This window comes from Topomyia yanbarensis, chromosome 1, assembly GCF_030247195.1.
Source record: "Topomyia yanbarensis strain Yona2022 chromosome 1, ASM3024719v1, whole genome shotgun sequence".
Taxonomy (NCBI): Eukaryota; Metazoa; Arthropoda; class Insecta; order Diptera; family Culicidae; genus Topomyia; species Topomyia yanbarensis.
In genome coordinates, this window is record NC_080670.1 from 210813486 (window position 1) to 210839473 (window position 25988).

At 41.5% G+C, this 25988-nt stretch overlaps 2 protein-coding genes across 4 annotated transcripts; one reads left to right on the forward strand and one right to left on the reverse strand.

The window, feature by feature from the left end:
- Nucleotides 1-862: 862 nt before the first annotated feature.
- LOC131690977 (uncharacterized) lies at nucleotides 863-20939 on the reverse strand. Of its 3 annotated transcripts, none has more exons than XM_058977103.1 (5): nucleotides 20700-20939; nucleotides 3091-5107; nucleotides 2566-3019; nucleotides 1679-2329; nucleotides 863-1618 (listed from the first exon to the last, which is right to left on the reverse strand). In XM_058977103.1, exons 2-5 carry the CDS (start codon nucleotides 5094-5096, stop codon nucleotides 1052-1054), a joined length of 3678 nt encoding a protein of 1225 aa, XP_058833086.1. In that variant the 5' UTR covers nucleotides 5097-5107; nucleotides 20700-20939; the 3' UTR covers nucleotides 863-1051. The 3 variants fall into 3 exon arrangements, with proteins under 3 accessions (XP_058833086.1, XP_058833093.1, XP_058833077.1); XM_058977110.1 differs by lacking the exon at nucleotides 20700-20939 and adding an exon at nucleotides 19974-20248; XM_058977094.1 differs by lacking the exon at nucleotides 20700-20939 and adding an exon at nucleotides 19858-19983.
- Nucleotides 20940-22611: 1672 nt separating this feature from the next.
- Nucleotides 22612-24538, forward strand: LOC131691024 (elongation factor 1-gamma). The gene is made up of 3 exons (XM_058977163.1): nucleotides 22612-22771; nucleotides 22983-23132; nucleotides 23188-24538. The coding sequence occupies exons 1-3, from the start codon at nucleotides 22763-22765 to the stop codon at nucleotides 24310-24312; spliced, it is 1284 nt and encodes a 427-aa protein (XP_058833146.1). The 5' UTR covers nucleotides 22612-22762; the 3' UTR covers nucleotides 24313-24538.
- Nucleotides 24539-25988: the final 1450 nt, after the last annotated feature.

The following is a 25988-nucleotide window of genomic DNA, read 5'->3' on the forward strand; positions in this document are numbered from 1 at the left end:
TATGTTTGAACTTAGAATACTCAAGTTGGTTTTTTAGTGTTGTGCGCTTGCGGTTTTATATGGGAAATTACGGTTTTTTCTCTTCAAAACGGTGTATCTCAGGATGCGCTCATATTATATTGGGATGATAAGTGTTTTTTATGTAAAAATGTTTGAGGAACGCGATGGCATTAAAATTTTCAAAATTAAAATATACGTATTTTGAGAAAAAATGGCTTTTAATATTTAACTGAAAAAATTGCATAGTTGGCAACACTGTCGGCAAAAAATAATATTTTTTATAGACTCCTTGAACAATTTTCTTCAAAAGCCATCTTGTGGTTTGATTCTAGAGTAAATAGAACTGGAGATATGATCAAAAGAAAATCAAGGGTTTTGGTAATTTGCCAAAACGGGGGGTGCTCTCATGACCCGAGGGGAGGTTCAATTGTCACAAAAATTTGGGTTTTTATATATTGGCCCTAGATGAACAATTCCTCTAAATTTTATTCAAATCCGTGGAGGTCGATTACACGTGCCTTGATCACTTCGCATGGAATGACCCATATGCGTTCTTTCAATTTTTACGAGTTGTTCTCAGTGTTTGTCTTGCTCCTGGCTTGTCATCCGTTCCTGGAACCTTTGCAGTATATCAGGCTTCCCAAGGCGCCCAGGATTTTGCAATTGCAAAACTTTATAGACGTAAACAATATACTGTAAAGAGAAACTGGACAAAATTTGGTTCATTTCGGTTAAGTATGAAAAAAGTTACGCAAGTTTGAACGTGTCGCAATAATTGGCGATTTATCCTTTAGGAAAACAATAATAAATCAACCATGAACCAGTCCATATAGTGCAGTAAGACATTTCAAACGCCCAAAAATGAATCTAATAATGTTAACAATATATTAAATATTTTCAACTACCCTCTAAATCTGACACTGCCGATTCATCTGTTTCCTATCGAAAAAACTTGCTAAACTTCTCGGAACGATTTTCTCAGTACACAACAAAAAACCTGAACACAAAGAATACTAAAGACAAACCTACCCGCTCGACCCCGGTACCAACATTAGTCGTTGATGGTGAGACCGTCCACGCAGCACTCGCTCGTGTAGTTGTTCGGTTCACCGCAATCTGCCAGCGAGTCCTTTTGCCGGCTGCCCTGTACCAGATCGTACCGGGCGTAGAACAGAAGGTATGGTGTGATGACATGCCTCCGGTTGGGTGACAGTAGCTCCTCGAACTCCGTCTGGGACATAATTTTGATTTTATCATCGTCGCACATGTGCCACAGCTGCTGACTTAAACTCTGCTCGAAGGCTGCCGGGGTAGTTACCGACAGTCCATTTCCGCCGATTGTGGCCAACATTGATGACGAGTTTATACAATTAGTGTGAATATCACCGGCACTGCCACCGTCTAGCAGGGTTCCATTTGTGACCGTCAAACCAGCCACATTGCCCATTGAGTTATTGCTGCTACTGCTGCTGTTGTTGTTGTTATTGTTAAGATGACTATTTTTTAAGTGAATACCACAACAATTTAGACCGCCGCATGGTATGCGATTGGGTAGCGAAGTAGTTGGAGTGCCGTTGCTACTCGGACTGTTGCTACCTGACTGGGATTTAAAAGAGGCCTGCGGAAAAGAAGTAAATAAGCTGAAACCAGATTACAGGATATTAAATCTGCAACTCACCAAATTGCTACCACCGTGCGCACTGCTTGAGCTTGTCCCGTTGTTCAAATTTAAGCTTTCTATTCCGTTGATCATAAGCTTGTTCACCACATTGTTCTTGAACTTCTTGCTCATATCTCCCGCGCTGGAAGCCTTCTTGCTGCTAAACAACTTCTTCAAGTGTCCAGAAGCACTTTTCTCGCTAGTTCCTTTCCCCGTATTTCCACCTCCAGCGCCAGCTAAACTGCCAGAACTGCCACCACCACCACCACCACCATCGATGGATCCACCAGATAGGAAGAGCTGCCGTCGTCGATCCTTCCCGCAGCCAAGAAACTCAGCGTGTACATCAAGCGAACTGGTGTACGCGATGTAGTGACCGACCGACATCCGGGCTCCGACGTGAGTTATCACACTGTACAATCGGTAGATGTGGGGCTTATCACAGTCCGGCTTTGGCAAACAGGTATTGCAGAAGCACCGCAGCACAAACGGCGTCGGGATGTAGCTGTTGATTTTCTCCATATCGCCGTTGAAGCGCTTCAGCTGTAGTATCAGCTGCCGCGGGAGTACTTCGAACGAGATCGACCGAATCGCTTCTCTGTAGCCGCAGCACTCCTCACAGCGGTACTTGTTGTCCCCGCGGAAGTATTCCCGCGTGATGCAAGAGTTCTGTGAATTTAAGAAAAAAACATGTTTCAGATTAGATTTTTGAAATACATAATTCTCTCGATCTGAGTGTCTGTAGAAGAGCTTGCTGCCTTTATATGAGAACTGTTTTGGTGTCGGCGCACCACGCCAAGATAACTTTCATGGGAATAGATCTCTTTGAGAAAGATATCAGCCCACTAAATTACCCTTAGCTTCGACCCATCGAACGTTACTAGGCGATTGTGAAGAGCTCATACCTGATAGAACAGTTGCGGATTCTTGGCGGCATCGCAGACCTCGCTGGCCGCGATCGGTATCGCAATATCGATCATGGTCTCCTTCTGCTCGGTGCACGTTTCGCAGGCCAAACACTTGGTTTTCGAGACGGTCACACCCTCGAAGTCGTCCCGGAAAAAATCCAACCCCAGCGCGTGTACCCGTTCCCGCACAAGCTGCTCATCCAGCGCTGCGGAAGATTTGGCAAACAGGGCATTCTTCAGATGGGCTACCTGGTCGGCAGCCGTGGCAGCACTGTCACCTCCTCCTCCCAAAATGCTGCCGGCGTTCTTGGGGAGTGTTGTCGCACCACCACCCCCGTTAGTGGGTTTTATTGCCTTGGCGGGATCCCTTCGCCGACGGAAGAAATAGCGCGTCGTGCCGCTCTTTGTTTCCGGTACGAACGTTTCGATGGATTCCGGAACCGGTGGGCAGCTGATTTTTAGGAAAAACGAAACGAATGATACATAAATACAAGCTTGTGAAAACTAGAACAAACCACTTACGCATTGATCAGCACATCCGGATGATCGGTGATGGTCTTGATAAGCGCCTGGCACGATTCCCGCACACTGTCCAGCACACACATCAGAAACTCGTGCGCATCCTGCTGCTGGTTTCCCTCGAACGTGGCGCTGACGTCCTGCACCGCCCGCAGAATATTTCCAGCGTGATACGGTTCCAGCGCGTCTGTCGCTTCGTTCCGGTGCAAATTCTGGAAAAGTTCATGTAGCTGCTCGGTTACCACCTGCCGGTTGCTTTTTGGCGGTAGGCTTTCCTCTCGCGCCATCGGTAGACCTCCAACCGTTCCATTGGTTACCGTTGTTCCGGTACCGGTGCCCGACTGCTGCGACTGAGCGGAAGATGAGGAGTTATTTGTGGTCGTGGAAACGCCAAGCGACGCGAGATCTTTGCTGCTCCAGCTGCGAGCGTTCGATCCATGAAGACCAGGAATATTTCGTCCGAGCGAAGAGGATTTAAGTTTGTTTTGGCTAAGTCGCTGATACACGCTGTCCGTGTCCTCGATCAAGTGGTGTAAGTTGTGAATGAAGTTCGGAGCAAAGCGGAGCGTATACAGCACTGAGTTTAGGTAGCAAGAGTTACCGATGTTACAGAGTGTAGCAAGCGAGTTGTGCATGTTGGCTGCGGCCACGATATTCGCCGATTGGATTGGAGTATTAAGATTCACTACCACCGGTGAAGCCACCGGTGCGCTTACTGCCGCCAAAATGTTTTGCTGCTCCTCACTCAACGATTGGGCGATGGCCAATTCCGTCGCCGTTCCCGTGTCGACTCGTCCCTGTAGACTGTTCACCTTGCTTCGCGGAAGCTCGTTCAACGATGCCGCCAAAGCCATATCCGTTCCTGCACTGAGCGTAAAACGGCCCTGCATTGAGCTTTGCTTGTTTCGGGTGTAATGTGCGTGACCTGACATTTTACTGGATTCCTCTGCAGCTGCTGCCAGCAGCAGAATTGACGTTGTCGATGCGACCTCCGGAAAGCTGGCGGTGTTGCTATTTACACTGGTACACGGCAGATGATAGTGTTGCTGATGGTGAATGGACATGTCGTCCTCACCAACGTCCTTGGGTTTGGCACACTGGCCCTCGCTGTGACAATGGTGTTCCTGCTTCTTTTCACTGTCCGGCGAATTGCTTGTCTCTTTCGTTGTTACTTGCTGGGGTTGTTGTTGTTGTTGAAAGTTTTTCGATAGTGATAGCCGGGTGCTTGAACAACCGTTATAGGTTCGCAGAGGACACTTGTTTGTCGTTTTCGTGAACAAAGTATCAAAATCGAACGGTATAACCGGTTCGTCTTTTACTTGATTTGAATCCTCTGGTTCCCCAAATGGTTCAACCTGATCCCAATCGATCGGTTGAGATGAACGTTTGCTTAACGAAACGTTCGTTTGTTTCTCTTCTTTTTTGCTGTGATCTGTGGAATTCTGTGCTACTCCTGGTTCTACGTTTTCGTCGTCGAAAACAGGAGGACTACACTGAATCAACTGTTCTAAATCGCAGCTATTATTTTGCTTCTTTTTCTTCTCTTGGCGCCCAGTAGGTGCTAAGCTCAAGCAATGCTTCCTTTTACGTGGCTTTTTTATACTCTCCTCCTTTAGTCGATTGTAGAAACGCTCGTCAAGCACTTCCTTGAACGTTCGTTTCCTGACGGGCTGCTCTTCTTCAACTTCCTGTTCCTGCTCTACGCTGGTGTACTCCTCCTTGCCAAAGTCGCTATTCTCCTTATCCCAGAAGCGTCGTTTGAGTTTTATCAGTGGAAGCTGCTGTGTCGAGCTGCTGCTGCTGCTACTAGTATTATTTACGGTACCGAGAGGCAACTTTCGACTCACTAGCGGCCAGTTCTGCTCTTGATCGCCGAAATGACTCTTCGGTGTTGACGTTGTTGTAGATGATTGCTGTGATTGTGATTCTGCTGTTACGCTCGACGTTGGCTCCAAATAATCATCTGGATTTACATCCTTCTGCTCGAGCTCAAATGTGGCTTTTAGCATTTTTGGGTGACCTGAAAAGAGATGGGAACGGAACATTAGTGAACCTGTTGCAGTACGATAGTCGCTGTATCATCAGTTTTGCCTCGAGCGCATCTTCCGCATTGGAAGCACACTAATTAGAAGCGTTAATTTGCAATTAATAATTGCATCCTGTAGGACCGATATCGATCGGTTTGAGTGCATCAGCGTGGTGGCACCTTTTGCATCTACATGGAAAAGAAATCGAACGCGAGGTGGCAATATAAGATACAGCCAATGGGTATACATTTTTTATAGGCTTTATCGATGATTTTCGCTTAAATTTCCTGCCATTGGTTCCTAGTATTCAGGAAGCAGTAAAGAAGCCAGAAGCAACAGAAAATACGACGGTAAATGACAAACATTTGGTCAAAGTGGTCAAATAAAATATGTACTTTTCAATAAGAGATGAACCGGATTATAAACTTCTCTCAGGTAAAAAATTCTACACAACTAACTGAAAAGAATGGAAGCGTATCCCTCCGGAAGTCGCAAAGTTCACTGAGTGAAAAATGTTCTGAAATTAATGTGAATTTGTCTTACATGACATTGAAGAAAATACACATATTTGGTTTGGCAGGCAATTTGCACTTGTGGCTAAGGCTGGAATTTCATTATACACAACCGGTCAAAAGTTTAAGTTCACTTGCTTTTTTGAATTTTACTCGATTGAGTGGGTTTCTCAGTAGACTTTGTCAAGCACGTGCGTCTTGACTATATAATGTTGGTACATGCTACTGGTCAGAGTATTGGAGGGGGTTTAACGCCTTTAGGTAACGCATAGATCACAAACAAACTTGTTATGACAGGTTGTATTCATTCGATGTGTCGAGTATATAGTACGCGTAACATCTTAGAGCTTCGAGAGCTCACTCCTAAAATTATATTCCAAATATTTTTCTTTATTAATAGGTAAGTAGGAAGATTTTACTATTAAAAATCGTAACTATCGAAGAAAAAGATTTATTCAGATTGACCTAATTCGAAGATTCTCATCTCATTATTGAAAAGTGAAAAAACTACACATTTTACGTGTCTATCGTAGAGAAATGGATCAAAAAATAATTTTTTTTTTATCCCTTTATGGGCAGCTAGGGCCGAGGGTGGTGGCTAGCGGGTTTCATACATCCTTGACCTGACGGACAAAGCTATGGTGCCTTGAACACAGGCAACGCAGATCCAAGGCCATCATTGAAATGATAAGTTCTGCGTTTGAGATGTACTTCCCCCGGTTGCCAGACGAATACCTGTAATTATTACTTGTTGCTTTGTATGTATGAATCTAATGTTCAGTCCTGAGTGGTGTATGCATGGAAGATGTGGTTTTTGGCGTTCGAGTCCAGGAGTGCATATCTGTCTGGGTTAGCGTGGGCGTTTACTAATTGTGTAATAGTGTGATCGCTAAAGGCTCGAGCATTTGAATGCTAGCGTGTCTCTAACTTTGCGTGCATAAATTCGATATTTGATTCGTGTGGCCATTTGCATATTCACGTGTATTTTTGAACTATCGCGCGCGGACCCTGAATATGATAATTAATTTTTAGTGTATGGTAGAGGAACGTGTTGTCTAGTGAATATGAGCATCATTCTTGATTGGTCCAACTGAAGGCATGAGTCTAGGCTGATCGAGAGTAGAGAATTCCGAATGTAGCCGGTCTATGATCGCGCGAGTGATGGGTTAATGCTTGAGACCGCGATTATAAAGTTATAGGTGCTGAAAAGTTCACTTAAGTAAGGGGGTGTTTTAATGTTGGCGAAATTGCGAGCGTAGGTGTGTGTGGATGATTGAAATTGTAATGTAAGTTCGCGTCTCGTCCTGTCGTGTCTGGGGTTTCCAGGTTACATGCATTCACCAGATGAGACTAGCTTATGTCAGCTTACTTGTGCACTGGTTTCGCAGAATCGAGGCGATCATCGAAATGATAGATCCTACGAGTGAATGCACTTGGCCCAGTCACCTGTCAAGCATTTGTGTATTTGTGTGTGTTGAGATATGTGTGGAGCCTGTAAATAATATTTTAGTACGGATAATATCTTATACGTCAAAACAAGAAATATGTAATATACTACTTACAGTTTGTTGATCGTTCCTACTTATCTGATTCCATCGAGTATGAGAATACATCTCCATTGTTCTAAAACTTGGCGACGTCTGATGGCAAAGAAGAATCATTGTTGGCAGCAATGTTGCTCTTCTTGGATTATGAGCTCGAAAAGGTCATCACAAGAATATAACGCATGAGACCGAAAATAAATAAAAATAATATAAAGAGAAGAGTTAGTATTGTTATTGAGTATTACTAATATGCCGATTTTTTTCGAGAGTTGTCCTACTGGAGCTGTAGAGCTAATTCATTCAATTAAGGCATGGACCTAGACTTCTAGAATCGAGGATAGAGACTCCCGAACGTGTACGATTCATGAATGCGCGAGTGCGGGGGACTGTAGGTTCACGCTTGAGACCGCGCCCGAGTGATTACAAGTGCTAAGACGTTCATACTATTACCGGGATGTTATAATGCCTGGAAGAGCGCGAGTATAGATTGCGTGGATGGCCGCGAAGGGCTCAACCATTTTTATATTTGTCTGTCGTATGTATGTGACTTTGTGTGTATACATTCGATTTTTATGTAGTTTAGTGGATATGAGCACTATATCTTCAATTGATCCACCTTGAGGCATTGGACCTATGCCGCTAGGGGCGAGAATAGGGGATTCCGGTCGAAACCGATTCATGATCGCGCAAACGCGGGCATTTGGAGGTTCTCTCTCTCGAGACTGGGATTGTTAATTTATAAGTGCCAAACCATTCACTCAGTCACCGGGGTGTTATACTTTTTACGAGATTGTGGGTGTGGTCGTGCGTGGATGATCGCGAAGGGCTCGAGCGTTTGTATGTGGACGTTTTTGTCGCGTGTGCCAGTATGTATGCAACTTCGCGTGGACACATTATTTTTATAAGCGTGTGGCCATTCGCATGTTCGCGTATTCTTCAATGATCGCGCGTGGACGTCTTGTCTAGTTTCTACCTCTATTGGTCCAACTAAAGACATGAATTTGGGCTACTAGGATCAAGGGCGGAGACCTAAGACGTGACCGATTTATGATTGCGCGAGCTTAGGTTCTTAGGTTCCAACGTTCACCTAATCAATCGGGGAGTTTGAATATTGGCGAGATCGCGGGCGTTCGCACTTGTGAACAGGTTTGTGTTATCGCGTAGGCCACGTTTGTACGTTTGGAATGAGAGACTGTTAGTGTACATGAGCGAACAAGCAATTTGTGTTAGTTAATGTTAGCATGAATCTAATTGAAAATACAGCAACAAAAGAAGAGCGCCTGCAGAGAGAATTGGGCCCAAAACCCACATTGTATATTATTTGACCATGGCAGTGGATAATAAAGGTCGCCAAGTTAAGTACTAAAATTGATCACAATGTAGCTTAACTAAAAAGAAAATAATCGTATCCCAAGTTTCTGTGATATAATCACTGTAATACTGCTTTGGTGGAAAAGCCCCCGGACCGCATCAAGGTACAGTATCATGCCGAGAAATGGATCAAAAAATAATTATAAATATAAAAAACAATAAATGAAAAAACCAGCGCATTTTGATTATTACATTAACATTGTAGGGCGAACTTAAGCTTTTGACCGGTAGTGTATTTCGAGTGAATACATTTTATAACTGATCTTTTAAATATGAGCAGTTCTTTTGAGTTTCATTTTTCAAATTCTTGCGTTTGCTCATTTTCGCACATTCATGGGGATGTAGTAAACAATGTTGTTAGCTGTCGTTTCAAGAACCAACATGGCTGATCGGCGATTTCGAGGATCGTATCACCTGAGAATAAAAGCTCCTTGGTGTAGATTTTACAGCTTTTGTTGATTTAGCGCACTAGAACTGTGATCCACTAGGCGTATGTGTTGTTTTGGTTATCATTATTATTATCGCCAGTGAGTTTTAGCTTTCCATACAACGTTTCAATAATTAAAACAAACCCAATTACCTTTCTTTATCTCATGAGCTGTTCTTTCGAATTACATACCGTTCGATTCAGACGATAGTTAACTTTATCATTTCTGAATATCGCTAAATTTTTCAAACGATATTTTGTTGAATAAATTTACATATATTGAATCTTCGGTTGTTACACTGATTACTTGCGAAATAGTTTAGGTCCGATGGAGCGACTGCGATGCCGGACAGCATATGCCTTGAAGCGATATGACATAGCCACATTAGGCGTACATGTTTTCTTATTAGTTCGCAATAAAAAAATTTTGGATCAAAATTATTCCGAATGACCTTACTTCTCGCAGTCTGAAATTTTCTGTTTCCCTGCAGATAAAAAAATGGCAAATGTCCTCCAGTGTGGTCGTTTCTCAAAATTATGCCAAATGACCGTTATCCGTGAGATAAAATAAATCATACCAAATGACCGTCAGTGTGATCAATTCTCAAAATTATGGCCAAAAATCCTTGCTTTCAGAGTTGTCTTGAACGAAACAAACCTAAAACATTTTCGACAAAATGTTGTCGTTATTGAAAATTCTGATTGCCTTCTTCTGACCGCACCATCTGATCGTGCATCCACATGCTTCTCATTCGACTGGCGAACGATGAATTAAGCACTTAGTACAAAAATGCATGCGGAACTAACATACTTCCCAATATTCGACTAGATCTCTTAGGCGCACTATATTGACGGCTCTGCCTGAAATAGACTTTCAAATTTCGAGCTTTCCGCGTCATTTTCGAAAGGATTTGCGTTATCTATAGTCAACAAAATTAATACAGAATTGGTAACTATTTTTCCAACTGTATAGTGCAAATATAATGTAATTCCGTTTAGTAAAATGAAAGTTACTGACGTTCTTCCGGATTTTTTAAAAGGGACCTCTATTTTGAAAGGTAGGTCGTAATCTAGACAAAATATGAAAAGCTTGATTCAGATTCTCCAAAAGTCACTAGTAATAATTTTTAATAAATGCATGGTTTTTGTGAACTCAATTGACTACAGCTGCTTTGATTGCGCAGGAATTCATACACTTAGAACACATATTCAACCTTAACCAACTTCCGTGTATGAGTTGTTCAGAGGCACGCAAAAGAATTGTGCATGTTTGATTCTATAAATTTTTTCTTCATTTTTAATCTATAAAAATTCTTTATTGTGAACCAAGGAATTTATAAAACTAAACTTAATTTTTTGGTTAGATCAACCAAAATATCTTTTGAATCAATCTTACAAGTTTTGTTATCTGTGCTTTTCGAAGATCGACAAAATTATTGTTTGTTCCAAAGAAATCAGTGATTCTAACAAAAGCATGCAGCAAATTGATTCAAAAGGACTGAATACATTACATCAACAGTCCTTGTTGAATTGAAACAAAAAAAAATAAAAGTTGCTACGAAGAAGAAAACTTTTTCCACGTGCGTCAATGCTGGAAAAATTCGCTATTTTTAAATCAGGGAATTCAGATTTCGATAAATTCGTATAGTGCTCAGATTTTCCGGACTCGAAGGGCGCAAGTGCAGCTTGAAAATAATCATGATGTCGCACAAAGGTTAGTGAATAAATCTCGACAAACATATGATTACGGCTTAAAAGCCAGTTGTTAAAATTCACTTTGAATGGAAATTCCGGACAAACCGTAACTCGCAAATCACATATGTTGGCAATAGATTAAAGAGAAAAGTTTTTTTATCGTTAATTGCTATGTACTGTATTCGGTCAGTAACGGTTTGGCCGGAATTTCCTTTCAAAGAGAATTTTGACAGTTGGCTTTTACGCCGTAATCCTATGTTTGTCGAGAAATTAAGTCGAATGCACACGGTGCGTTTTATGGTGCCTTCCTCTATTCCAGGACTCAAACAAAACACCCTGTGTGGCTTAAAAACGACTATCGCAGAACTGAAAACACGTCACCGCACCAGAGATAAATAATACCCGTTCGAGAGGGCAGTTTCCTGTACTTCACCATCTCTGGTCCAACAGGAAGACACAGCGTATTCGTGCGCCTTCTGCAATCTTTTTGGAAAAGCCGAGACTCTGAAGCACTGCATTATAGCGCATATCTGGAAGAAACCACGCGCACGGCTAAAGGTACCACCTAAAGGGACGGTGATTGGAATCGTATGCGCTGCATGTAATAAAATTTCATTTCATTCCAAGCAAGCCTACTCGGGAACAGGTTTGGAATCCCTTATGGATCCCCGCTCAAATGCAACAAACGACTGAGTCGGAATCGGTTGTTGCCTTTGAGCTGGAACTCATAATGAATCCATTCAGAATTCCAAACCGATCCCGGAATGAGTTTGACTGGGCCATACTGAATCTATTCAGGATTCCGAAGCGATTCCAGAATGATATGACTGCGTAAAATTAATGCGTTTGTAGCCTGTTTTTAGAGAAAGGCCAATAAGTCAACGGCCAGTATTTACTTTGTGAGGTTCATTTGTACTGATGTGATCTGTTGTCAGCGAGTAATTGTTTGTTCCTAAGACAAGACGTGACAATAGGGGGGGGGCGTTTTTGTTCCAATTTTACGTCAGAATGGTCCAGCTCCTGATTGGTTGTTTCTGACTTTTTGCACCGTACCGAATGTTACTGCGGGGATAGTGAAATGATGGTTGGCAGTGTTGCTATATTTTTAGGAAAAGATTGTCATTGCTTTTGACAAATAAAATTATTATCGTTAAAAAAGTAAAAATGATTAAATTGAACAGAAATTGTGTGGCAAAGTGAAACAAGTATTTAACAAGAAATTGTGTGGCAAAGTAAACAAGTACATGCATTTACCGTATATGTGGTTGATTAACTTTAACAAAAATAAGACAGAAACCACATCATAATCTAAAATTTTTCAGAAGATTGTTTCATCAAACCTTACTAAATACCCATTACATGGAAAAACATTCATCAGTATAGTTGAATAAAGATACAAAATATTTCCGGCATAAAATAAATTAACAAGACTCCATTTTTATTAATAAAAATAGCAACACTGTTCGGAAGATTTCGGCAGGGTGAAAATGTGCGAAAAGAAGAATGTCGAAGGAAAAATAAGAAGCCGATTGTCACGTCTTGTCTTAGGTTTGTTCTTAATTTGTCACCATGACAGTTGGCCTTTTATTCCTATTAAAGAATAGGCATATTTTATATGCAATAAAATTGGTTTTGCTTCAATATTTGCTATGCATTGATTCAAATATTTGTTATGTTTAAAACAATAAAAGATATTATTTGATTTAACAAAATTGTTTTTTGTATTGAACATTTTACATGTATTGATCCAAATATTTTATTAGTTTTATTCAACAAAACGAGCTCATTGATTCAACAAAGTTGTTTGTTGTTTCGATTGTTGTTATGATAAAATCAACAAAAAAAATTTTTGGTCCAGCTATTTTCCATGTTTGATCCAATAAATTCTTCAGAGTTATTTCAACAATTGTTTTATTTATATAAACATGTATTTTTATTGAACACAGAACAACTTGGTAAATTTATTATTTCAACCCTCATATTATTTGACATTAAAAATTATTTTTCTGCGTGGGTTGTGAATAGCTGTAACTCATGTTGTGCTCCGATCTTAATGAAATGTTGTATTTTTTTAAAGTATGTACGTAGCAAAGTGCAAACCAAGCATCGGAATGGAACCGTACATAGTCAATTACAGTTGAGGGTCATTCGGATATAATTCGGTTAAAATATTTTCGAGCACGAAAACAACTCATCCAAATTCTCGAGCAACAAACGGCGGCCTGAATTCAGATCCGTATGCCGTTCGACCAGGTACTGATGGAACTCGATTGATGTGTTTTTAGTGATGATGAAACCTGTGCTATAGCCGATTTCAACAAATTCCCTGGCTCATATTTTTCGTGGATTAGAGCGCGAAAAAATTGAGATTTGGCAAGAGATCTGTTCCTGTGGCAAGAAAACCAGCATTTTCGTAACATATAACACTACGTATTCGGAAGTACGTTTGGACAGTTTTGGACAGACTTAGTCAGCTGTCGTTACAACAAGGATGTACTACGAAGACACGACAGTAGCAGAACCACCAACTTTCCCCCCAGCTCCCCGTTTAATAGCAAAGTATTGGGCGATAATGAAGCGGAATTGAAGATGAAGAGCCAGTCTCTAGCGACATTGATCGGATGAAGAATTGGAGGAATCAGCTGGCCAAGGTCGTGACAGAAGGAGGTAGATTTGCCTACTGGCCACAGCTGCAGGTTCCCTGCCAGATCAACAACTTACCAGTATAATTATCCGCAAAAACAAATGTATATTTCATGGGAACAGCACAGAAAACATAAAACTGATATCTCGGAAGCTGTTAGAAATCCAATTTGACACGTTTCAACGACAATAAGGATGTATGTATCTGTTTGATTTGGCACCTGATCATACGGCTTTCGGGTTCGCATTTTAGCTGTACTGTTATATGATCCGGCTGTGAAATACTTCCGAATGAGCATATTTCGAAATGTACACCACAGAGTTTGTTCATAACAACCACGTTCGGAAACACACGTTCCTTGCTTCAGAGTTGCACAGACGGTGGTTTTGACTATTTTCAAATCCTTTGCGAAAACAGAAATGGTGAGTTAAGCGTAAGCGATTAGGCAGGTTGTGTGTGCTCTCGATTTAGAGGAAGGGGACAATCACTGTCGCCAATGCGATAATCATGTGTTCTTCTTGAGACGTCATCATAGCCCCAGGAAAGTGCATTTGTGGGTTTGTGCATTCGACCGGAGTTGCAAGGGTTGCAGGTTCGAATTCTGCTTCTGGGATGATCTTTTTTTCACACAGTTGCATTTGTTTAACTCACAATTTTGGACTGCTTTCCCCGTTGGACACCACCAAAAAATCTTAAATAAGGTATAGGCACTTACGCCAAAGCCCAAAAAAAAAATAATAATTTGTTTAATACCTTTGAGATTCTCGTACCATGTCGTGGGCAGAATTAATTCGCTCCTTTTTCCATCGCGTGGTAATTAGAGAAAACACCAACTTAGTTAAACAATTTGTGAACGGATTGCTGTTAAAAACGTTTTGCCTTTCTCCTATAGAAAGATTATGCAATCACTTTGAACATCGTCAACCTAATCCCGGCCCGGAGGGCCGTCTGTCATATACATTCGACTCAGTTCGTCGAATTCGGCAAATGTCTGTGCGTGTGTGAATATGTGTGTGTGTAAGGAATGGCTGAACCGATTTTTTCAAACTTAGTCTCAAATGAAAGGTACAACGTTCCCATAAGCTGCTTTTGAATTTCATTAAATTCCGACTTCCGGTTCCGGAGTTACGGGTTGAAGAGTGCGGACATACAGCAAATTCACATTTTTGCCTTTCTCCTATAGAAAGGTTATGCAATCACTCTGATCATCGTCAACCTAATAGCGGCCAATTTTTTTTTGACTCGTATAGGTTTTCTGTATCTAACAGGGGCGCAATTAGGGGAATACGGTGAGGGGTACTCCCTCTCCCCCACATCACTCACCACCTTTTCCTAAACCGCCCTTCTCTCATCATGTACCTCCCTAACCGAATAAAATTTTCTAGTTCCTCCAGAATAAATTTTCCTAGTGGATCTGAGAAACCAGTGATTTGGTTTGAAATGATTTTGAGTTGAGAAACTAATTAAAAATTTCTTAACAAGTTGAAAATTTTGGGTGGGGTCCAAACTCCCGAACCCTCCTCCTGGAACCGCCGTTGATTTCAAGTGTTTCAACGTCGACACATTTGAGTTGCTAGTTCGAAACTGTCGATTCATTGTACGTATGTATAAATCGCACTGAATCAGAGATGCCAGATTTGCAGACAAGTCTGCAAATTCGCAAACTTTTCATTTAAGCTGCAGATTTTTTCGATGACGCAGATATTTGCAGATTTTTTAGTTTGGTTGCAGATACTTTCAGATTTTTGTATATAAAGGCTTTTGGTTACACTAGCTTTCCTGACATTTTTTGTTGTTCCCAGACTTTTAAAATTATTATTGCAGACATTTGAAAAAAGTACCTGGCATCTCTGCACTGAATATGTAATAGACATTTCCACCATTATATTAAACATACCCAGCCATGGAATCGTAGTTTGGATAAATGAGAAACAATTGCACCACCAGGTGGATTAAAACGGGTTTTAACCGATCACTTCGCCTGTCAAAAAAACGGTGGATCGATTTAAAATCAAGAGTGCTGATTCAAATGGTCCTTAGTGACAAATGTAAACAAACTGAGTTATTTGCAGCACAGCACGTGATTACAACATAGCTAACGAATACCGAAAACCAGGATTCATTATACCCAGTATTTATCAAAATAACAAGCATTATATAAAAAGTCGCAAAGTTTTCATGATCATATTTTGAAATTTTGCACTTGAGACCTTTTAAATTGAAAGGACCTATGCGCGAAACATTTCAAAACCTCTGCAGCTGCTCATAGGCGCCATGCAAAAACGACGCATGATTCATTTCATTCTATGTTTTTCCCACTGCACATAGGTACCTAGTAAAAACGTCCTAAGCATCAAAATAAAAGAAATTATTTTCTTCTGTTCATGCGACTTATTTTCGAAGTTGAATTTAGAAAGTATAATAAATTAAATGATAATTGGAAAGCTTAGTTATTCTAAAGTAACATGCCATTCGTTGGTTTTAACCACTTCCAGCCAATGGTTTGTTAATATAAACTAAAGTTTCCAGCAATTTTTTTTCTGCAAGACTTCTGTTAAATCCAGTGCAACTATTTACCATAGTAATGAAGAACATTCGTATTCCGGTGCTCATTTTGTCGAAAACTTTGAAGATATTCAACATTCGTCGTAAGAGCTACCTTTGCTGAAAAAAGCCTTATGTGCAGCGTCGTATGATTTTTAGGCCCGAAAAAAGACCTATGTGAAAGGTCCTATAATTTTCAACAGGACGCACCATTTTAAAGCGTTTAAAAACTACATTAGCACTAAACATTTCATGTTTTTAGTATTATTTACCTAAAGAGCATAGTCCATAGACTATATTGGCATAATTGTTTCATCAAAACACATATTTGTTCTCTAATAGGGATTTGTTTTAGGTCCATGAAACTTTAGCCTCGTTTTTCTCAGTTCGAGCTCAATGTCACTTAGGACCTTTTGAATAAGTACTCTTGAAATGCGCAAAGCTTTATAGTAGAATCCAAATGAATATAAAAGGCAAAATAACGGATGCACCAATATATTGCAATTCATGTTTCAGCATTTTTAAATAAATTTTTGATTTCAAAAATCATAGCTGGAGCCTTGTTCATATTATTCGCAATCACTCTAAATAGTTACAAAGCGGCATAACGGATTTCCGTATTAATTTTCGTAACCATAGCTCGTTTCTTTGAGGGATTAATGATCCCAGTGATTCACTCCAATCGTTAATGAACATATTAGGACAGATTCTGATAAAATAAAACACTGTCGAAAATTGAATTCGTTCCAAATGCGCGCGATACGTCAAATTAAGAACATAAAGCACGTCACATCCGCGAGAAACGCGAAATCCGCGAAAATCGCGCGACCGCAACAACCCTGCATGTGCGAGAAAGAGAGGCAACACATAACTTTGTCTTTTTACCATGAAAACGGTCTTCGGTTATGTTGATCCTCACACTCCAAACTATATATCTGTGGATTTAGAGATGCAGAAGATGATGCTGGATTTTTTTTCCTGAATTTATTTTGTCTATTGCGATTTTTCATATATGTTCACTTACAAGCTTAAAAATTCTTCTGAGTAAACCAGAAGCAGTTACCCAAGCTCATATTTTTCACCCGAATCATGGAGCCAAACACACTCAATTTACACTCAAGATTTAAAAAAATCGATGCGAAAATTCACGAACGTGTTGCCAAAATCAAACCACCACTGTACCGGCGTTAAATACTATAGGGCGGACACGGTAGCTTAAAATACTATCACGTGGAGAGTGTGTATTATTGGTGAGAAACGGGAATTTAAAATTGTTTTGCAGCTGCCTCGTCGATTCGTTGCCGTCCAACTTCCAACTCTCCCCAAGCCCTTCCCGCACTTGTGCGAATCTCCGATGTTACTGCCACCGATTGTGCTGGACAAAGTCACGTCATGATATGCAATTGTATTCCACTCCACTCCCCGAACCCGCGTTCGGGGACATCAGCCAACCAACCAACCAAGACGTCATCACCAGCATCCAGTAGCAGAGGCAGAACCAGCAGCAGCAGCATCATCGTTACCACGAACCACCGCTAGTGTGGTGGACCGGTTATTGACTTTCGGCTACTGATGTTGCCACACCACACTGCCACTGGTTCCGCTCCGCTCCGTTTGGGGTTCGGGGGAAAATCGATAGCCTCTTGTCTCAAGCTGCTCGACCTCGTTGGTTCGGTCTGCCGGCGGTGGCGGAAAAAATAAGTTGTGGCGGTGGAGGTATAGGGCAGCAAGAGAAACAATTGAACGGGAAAACTCGAGCGGAGTTTGAAAATTTTTATGGGAGCAATCTGGGATCGATGATAGAATCGATTGAGGATGGGTGTCTTTTTCTGCGCCAATTGGAAACATATCTCCCTTGTGCTTTGATTAGTATTTTTTTATAAAACTAGATGTGATCGATTTGGTGGTTCCAATGATAGAGCTCATCGACTTGTCCTGTAGTTGGAAATGATTATTACCTACGTGCAAAAAACGATCAGCTTCACGCATCCAGGTACTTACTGACCACAGCGTACCCGTTTTCCTAGATAAAAGACCTAGCAGTCCCGTAATTTCCTATGGACTGATACGAACACTGAAGAAAATTACAAGTAGTAAGTACTAGCGACACCTAGAATGACAATATCAACAGTCGGGAGTCGATTAAGGCGCAAAAGGAAGCAGAGAAAAGATCTACATCGATGAGGAAGAAATCACGATTTTTCTCAGGTGGGGAATATACGAAACACAGGACCAGATTGCGATCGGCAAGTTTCACAGACCCGGAGTTGATTACTCGATTACTCGGGCTTTTAAATCCTGGCGAACAGCGATAAGCACACCACCACCCGACGTCTTATGGCTGTTGAGGACCTTGCGGTCACAGCGGTAGACATCGTAACAGCAGCCCACAGTCGCGAGCAAATAGCTGTCCGCTGATGAATTTAGTCTAGCAACATTCTGAATGTAAATCTCGATGAGCTCGGCTCGAGTGCGGGTTGCCGTTTTGAGTGGGTTGGAAGTTCCCTTCATCACTCCCGACGAACAGCCGGGGATTCGAGGTATCTCATACCAGCTGTGTGACGCCCCAGAATACTTCGATAGTAGTTGGCGAGAGAAAGAGTTGATGAAGTCGTCGTCCGATATGAAGGTCTTGACGCAGTGATTGCATACAGTTGTCATAGTGCTAGCTGATCTGAGAATGCCGATTATGTAATTTAGATGGCGCTGCAGTAAGGAGGAATTTGGTTGTTAAATTGCCTTCGCTGATTTCCTTCACAAACGAAAAACTTTCACGGTAAAAATGAAGTTCTGAACCGATAGATGTGCTAAATAACGATTATACTTTACAAATCACGTCAACTATTGAAAATGACCGGAGGGAGTTGATCTTTCATCGAAACATTTCTATGCAATCGATGATCGTATCAAAATCGAGCCCACACTGTTGCTACCTATTTCGAAAGCTACCGGTGATTGTTGTCTGTGTTCTTTTCGGTTTGGGTTTTCCTGTCCACCACCGTCCCCGTTCGACAAACGTAGCGCTGCCTTTTCGAGAGGTAAGGCAGCAGCAGGGTTTGGAGTTTCTTATCACACTTTTCGCTGCTACGGCTGTGTACGTGAACGGGGTTGTGTTTTTTTGCTCCGTTTCTCAAGATGATTTTCGCCGCTGCAGCTTCCCAATCGTTTCTTTTTTTCATATTTTTTTGGCACATACATGATGAGATGGATGTTATTTTTGGCAAGCAGTGAGCGCTTGCAAGATCCGATACACCATTCGAGTTGGATGAACTACGGTACATCTGGAGGACCCACCGTGTGCTGCGCGGTGGATCGAATGCTGCTCCACCTGTTCAAAGCTCCAAGGGCAGTGAAAAATTAGATTGCTTTCTCGGGTTGCAGTTTGATTCATCCTCCTCGTCAGATAGAATGCTGATTTCAACTGAACTTGAAATTTCGTGTTCGTTCTTTATGCGCTGCTGTGATGCATATTACGGTTCGATTCTCTAGAGCACTTCAACTATGCTACGATACTATCATCTATACAGCTTAATAATCAAAAATTCATTGTGCCAAAATGATTTGTTCGTTAAAAATATTGTGCAACTTTTCACTCAACACTTGGTTTGCTGTATTTTCAAGCTTACACTGACTATAATTTCCTCCAATTGCAAAAAAAAAACATCTGCATCATTTTGATCTCAAGACTGACTCCAAAATTCAATTGTTTGAATGTACTCAGATCCAATAGAACAGTAACAAAGTAATCGATTTGCGGACAATCCGCATTTGTTCAAAATTGATCCCTAACAGAAATGTTTCCGCTCAGATCAAATTTAAACTTTTACACAATAAAAGATGATTCATTCTTTTTACAGAAAATAGAGCTTTGTTGCAAGCCAGAATCATTTTCTAAATTACCGAAAAAACAAATTTTCTACGAGTTCACCTTTCTCCCAGCAAAAACACCAATGTCGAGAGTATAAAAACACCATTATTCTCCCATACAATCAATAATTTACAATACCTTGGAACACCATGGGTTTTTGCTACACACGGATCTCCTCCGGGGCGTACGGAATCCGTCGGAACCATTACTTTTCTGGCTAGCGCCAGCGAGTAATCCCACCGAAAGGCACTTACTTTTCACAGTTCTTTCCTGCAAACGCCACGTTCGAAGAAGCAACGCAATTTTTCAACCACATCAGGACCACCGCTTGATTATCACTTTCGTCTTTAAACATTGGCCAAAACACCACTAATCGAACGGTAAAACACACCGATTCCGAGCGGCCGTAGCACGCTCAACACTTGAGTCCGGTTCCGTCCTCGGAAAATGGGGAAAAATCGTTTCCAAAACAATAGTGGAAAATTTACGCACGTCTACTGCTGGATTCCGAAAGCGATCAAACAGCCAGCAGTGAAATTTTGACGTTTCTTCTTGCTCTTCACACAACAGAGATGCCACACGTACGAGCGTAAACACACGCACACATATGCCGGATTCCAATTTGAATCATCACGAATGAGGTAAAAAAAAGAAAAACAGTGAGACGATTTGGAGAAAAAAACAGGAAATTTCTCTTGATGTTGCCAGCCGTACTTACAGAACATTTACGCCCGACCATATTTCAGTGGTCCCAAATCGCAGAGCTCCCCTAAAAATGCACCTGAACAAGTCAAATGAATTTTCCTAATCAGCAGGCTGATGAAAATTTAAAGAAAGGGGTAATCATGCCATTTTCAATCGACGATTCCGACACGCAGCCCTTCCCATCTCTTCTTATTATTCATCCGTATTTTCTGCACCGAAAAATCCATCTACGAGACAGTTTCTTCTGTTCGACGGGCGACGCAACCAACACTTACATTTACTTCGGTGACAATTTTCCTCAATTTGCACATCTTCGAGCTGATCCAATTGTGTCCGCGACTCGAACCCCAGTAGTTTTCAGCGGAGTTTGGGGATTACGTTGCACTGATTGTGGCCCGGCGGAACTCGGAAAACTTCCGAAAAAAATTGATACGAGCCGGGAATAACCGGTGTCGCGAAAGATTATTTCTTACAGGATTTCGTTCGGTCGGATCCGATACGACGACTGCAGGCGAACTATGTAGTAGAGAGACTGAATTTTCCCATTCGATCAACTTCGGAAAGTTGGCCCATTCACGCACACCAATCAACAACAAGCGAAAAGCATGGGCGGCAAAAAGTGGGGGTCTGCCTAGTTTCGACGGCGGTGAATCGAGTTCGCTGCAGGGTTGTGTGTTGTATAGAGCAATCATCACATAGATTTTTTTTTCTTCGCCGGATAAGGTTAGCCTCCAAATTCATCAAAAACATTTTTTTATAACAAATATGAGAATACAACCGGTTTAATATCGACGCTGTCTATATAATCGCTATATACTAATATACTACTTTTTCTATGAAAATAACCAGGGATAAACGAAAAATCTTACCTATATGATATAGTAAGCATAAAAAATAGGTACAGTCTTGGGTACAGTCGTGATTCGTTGGTTAGGCCACAGCCTTGTCCAACTAACGAATTTGATTCGCTAGTTGGACCGACTGACAAATGTCAAAAACTCTCCAAAGGAGATGTTGGCAGTGTAAATGCATCTGTTCAAATCTCTAAATATTGTCAGATTGATAGTCAAAGTAAATTTCCAACTAGCGGCGGTCCAACCTAAAAGCGGTCCAGTTAAAAAGTGTCCAACCAGCGAATCACGACTGTAGTGGTAATCAAATTCGACAACATGTTACATAAATCTCAGTTTTGCAAAACATATTCACCAAACAAATAATAGTTAATATTTGAGGTAGCATCATTGCAGGTGTGAATTTCACAAAAACAGCTCATACATAACCTTACGATAAAAACCAATCCAAAACTAATAAAAAGTTAGGAACCGCACATATACCACACGGACAGTAGGGTGGGACAAAAACTAGATTCCAGCTTCGAGCAACATTTTAGGTACCATTTGGGTCCTAGAACTACTGTGCAAATTCTTAGCTCGGTCCCTAAAACTATATTTTTGCGCCCACTGTTTAAAGTTTACATGGGATTTTGTATGGGAAAATTAACTTTTACAAAATAATTCCTCCAGGAGTCGCCCATTACTTCCTAAAAATAAATCATTTTGTGGCTTTTATAGAAAGATTCATATTCATATTCACGCACTTCCTGCCATCACTTGTCGGCTTGTTACTAGCGACAGATCCCTTGTGATTCATTTTAAAAAATCAGCGAAATTAAATGCATTTTCTTTCCATCAAAATGGAAATCTATAATAAATTTTGCGTTGCGTGTAAGACGTCAAAATCCTGCAAAAACTAGCCCTCCATTCAACAAAACGTCGAACTAAGTGGATCAGCGTAGGACGCTTGTTGAACAGACTCTTCTGCGATGGAGTATAAAGTTGATGCAAAAATAGAAATGAAATGCATTTTCTATAATTTGATGCAAATTTGTTATACAAAGCTAGAGTTATCTATATCATTATAGGTATACTGGTAAAGACGCTATCCATTACAATATTGCTTGTAACAAAAATGGACTGATTTTAATTCTTTCGAAGTAGTATATTGTTTGTAACAAAAATGGACTGATTTTAATTCTATCGAAGTTAGTGAAATTTTCACCACACGTTTGGTCCCAACCCTAAGAGCACTGCGAGCGACACCAAGTTCACCGCTCGTCTAAAATCAAGGCGGTTCGTGTCTGCGATTATGACAGCCATTTGACACTTGTCCAAAAACTACCACAGACTTCCCAGAGTCCAGCCAGTCAACTGACGACGGTGGCGACCTCCTCTTCATTTCCGCTGCGGGCAGACACGTACGTGCAGAACGCACGAGTTTTGCATTCATCGGCAAAAATCGAGTTTGTTTTCCTGTTACTAGTGTTGAAATATAGCAAAAAATGGCTGGTGTAAGTATTACGATCGATTCCAGATGAATTCTTGACCGGGAAGAATCTATTTCGAGTGATTTTTACTGCCGAAAGTGTTTCTTGCCGGTTGCTTTGAGTGGAAGAGTACTGGCCGTTTAGCTGTGTGTGCGAGCGAGATGCCAACTGTTGTAACACGACAAACATTTCGATGGATGATGCAAAGCTGAGATCAGACTTCTATTTTTTGCAGACCCTATACACTTATCCGGGAAATTTTCGCGCATACAAAGCGCTGATTGCCGCTCAGTTCTCCGGTGCCAAAGTGAACTTGGCATCGAACTTTGTTTTCGGCGAAACCAACAAAAGTGATGCATTCCTGAAGAAATTCCCCCTCGGGAAGGTAAGTGGACTATTAAATATTTCCATAGTGCTTTGATGGAATGCATTTATTTTAGGTTCCGGCCTTTGAGTCCGCAGACGGCAAGTTCCTAACGGAAAGTAACGCTATTGCGTACTACGTTGCTAATGAGCAGCTACGCGGTAAGACCGATTTCGAGAAAGCCGAGGTGCTGTCATTCTTGTCCTTTGCCGACAATGAGCTGCTTCCAGCCGTCCACGGTTGGGTTTTTCCGATTCTGGGAATCATTCAGTACCAGAAGAACAATGTCGAACGTGCCAAGCAAGACCTGAAAGCTGCTCTGGCAGCGTTGAATGCACGTCTGCTTCGTCAAACTTTCCTGGTTGGCGAACGGATCACCCTGGCCGATATAGTCGTTTTCGCAACATTACTGAGCGCCTACGAAAATGCTCTGGATCCGTCCTTCCGTGCACCTTTCGGTAGTGTTACTCGTTGGTTTACAACGGTACTGAACCAACCGCAGGTAAAGGCCGTAGTGCCAGGCTTTGCTCTGTGTGCCAAGGCGGCGGAAATCGACCCGAAGAAGTTTGTCGAGTTCCAGATTAAGACCGGTGGAGCACCGCAGCAGCAGCAGAAGAAGGAAAAGGAGAAGAAGCCTCAACCTCCACCGGCGGCCAAGAAGGTAGAACCGGCAGAAGAGCTGGATGCCTGTGAGCTAGCTCTAGCCGAGGAACCCAAATCTAAGGATCCTTTCGATGCGATGCCCAAGGGAACTTTTGTATTCGACGATTTTAAGCGGTTCTACTCCAACGAAGAGGAATCCAAATCGATTGCGTACTTCTGGGAAAAGTTTGATCCGGAACATTACTCCATCTGGTATGGCGAGTACAAATATCCCGAGGAATTGAGTAAGGTATTCATGAGCTGCAATCTGATCACCGGAATGTTCCAGCGACTGGACAAAATGCGTAAGCAGTCTTTCGCTTCGGTTTGCCTGTTCGGAGAGGACAACAACAGCACAATCTCCGGTATTTGGGTCTGGCGCGGTCAGGATCTTGCCTTCACGCTGTCCCCGGATTGGCAGGTAGATTACGAGGTTTACGATTGGAAGAAACTGGATGCCAGCTCGAAGGAAACAAAAGAGCTGGTAGCGCAGTATTTCTCCTGGACCGGTGCCGACAAACAGGGTCGTAAGTTCAATCAAGGCAAAATCTTCAAGTAGGAGGAAAATTGCTGCGGCAATAAGGTCTCGATAGCGAAAAAAAATCGCTTTTTTACGGTTATCAATGAAAAGAAACAGTTGCCTGATGGAATTGTCTGTCTCTCTTCTGTGAGCCCCCCTCATCGAACAGGTTAAAACAGCATTTGGTTATAACTGAACTGGAACAACCACGAAAGTACCGTGAAGATACCTTTTTTGTTAAAATAAATCAATACTTAAGACGAAAGCCGTGAAAGATTCATTTTTGTATGATGAACAGTTCTACAGTTACGTCCAGTCTGTGGGTTAAAACGGTTAAAACAGAAAAGATCTCTGCCACCGCGTTTAGCATAACAGTCTGGCATTTGAATATTTCTTAATTTGCGTTGCGTTGCGTTGCGTTGTGACGATGATTTTGGCGGATTGCACACTGACTTCATCATGTTTGACTGCTGATTATCTAATAAGAGTTGCTTAGGAAGTGGTAAGTAGGAATTCATACCAATCCGACCCATATTAAAACCTCAACAGCATGATAGCCATCATTGCCGGCCGCCCCCATCTCCATCGTTCACGGGGAAGGATAAAGGATAAGGTAGACAGGAAGTGTTGATGCTCCACCTACTTAACGGAAGGACGACGATTCATCAGACTCTTCCATAGGTGTCGCGGAGTTGGTGGTTTGGAAGGGTATCAGGTCTAGGATTCGCTCCAAGCAAACGATGCGACCTGTAAAGCATATTTTATTAGGTAGTTGTTTAGTTAGTCTTCGAGTGCACGATCACTCGAAAAAGAGATGACCTTGTTTAGTTTTTGGTTATTTTTAAACTCTGGGCAGCCGGCTACCGAGAGTATACTATGTTCCCTAAACAAAAACAATTTGAACTCCACACAGCCGATCGTGGGAGTATTGCCTGGAAAAGCTAATCTTATCTGCGTAATGGGCCGGATCACTATTTATTGCAACAGTATTTGGACAGAACTCGCTACTTCTTCTCTACGATATATTTATTGGCTTGAAAACTACCAAGTGACAGCATATTATACTGGCAAAAATAGCGCGAGATGTTATAAATCAAGGAAAGTATTTCTTATTTTCCATATCGGATTGTTTGTGGAATACAAGTATACGAGCGATAATACCGAACACTGAAGGGAAATATAAAGGATTGTTAATCTGATGCACGGGCTTGTTAGCAATAACGGAGCTTTAAATTAGGTTCATAAAAACAGACGCGGCGAATTTTCAATACGTATTGAGCCGTGTTCATAGATACTAGTCAGATTAGTCGTATTGGGGCTAATTTCCGATCAACTATTCATTTTTACGGCAATGTTTTCTCGACTAGATCTGTTCGCACCCTCTCATTCTGTTCGCACCCTCTCATTCTGCGGTCTAAGGACCAAATGTCATCAATAGACTTAGAATCGCGTGGAGGCATGAGATAGGAAACTTGTAAGAATTTTGCTATCCCACCGTTTGACTACCAGAATGGATGGGAGAACAGTAATACTAGCAAATACCGACTACCATAAGAGCGGTGCAAATTTGAACGAGTGACGTAGAGTACTGCACTGAAAAAAGGACCAGGAGTGCGATTTTACGAAGTTTTAGCTTCCGATGGCCCTACATTTTCTGACAAAGTGAAGTTCTTGAATGTTGAGATTTTTATTACTGTTTAGAAAAGCAAAAGTAT

What these genes read in the sequence shown, in the direction of transcription:
- LOC131690977 (XM_058977094.1), bottom strand. An exon ending in CCGGATGTGCTGATCAATGC is followed by an intron (nt 3,020 to 3,090) that starts GTAAGTGGTTTG and finishes CCTAAAAATCAG; the next exon opens with CTGCCCACCGGTTCCGGAAT. An exon ending in CGCACGGTGGTAGCAATTTG is followed by an intron (nt 1,619 to 1,678) that starts GTGAGTTGCAGA and finishes TCTTTTCCGCAG; the next exon opens with GCCTCTTTTAAATCCCAGTC.
- LOC131691024 (XM_058977163.1), top strand. An exon ending in AGAAATTCCCCCTCGGGAAG is followed by an intron (nt 23,133 to 23,187) that starts GTAAGTGGACTA and finishes CATTTATTTTAG; the next exon opens with GTTCCGGCCTTTGAGTCCGC.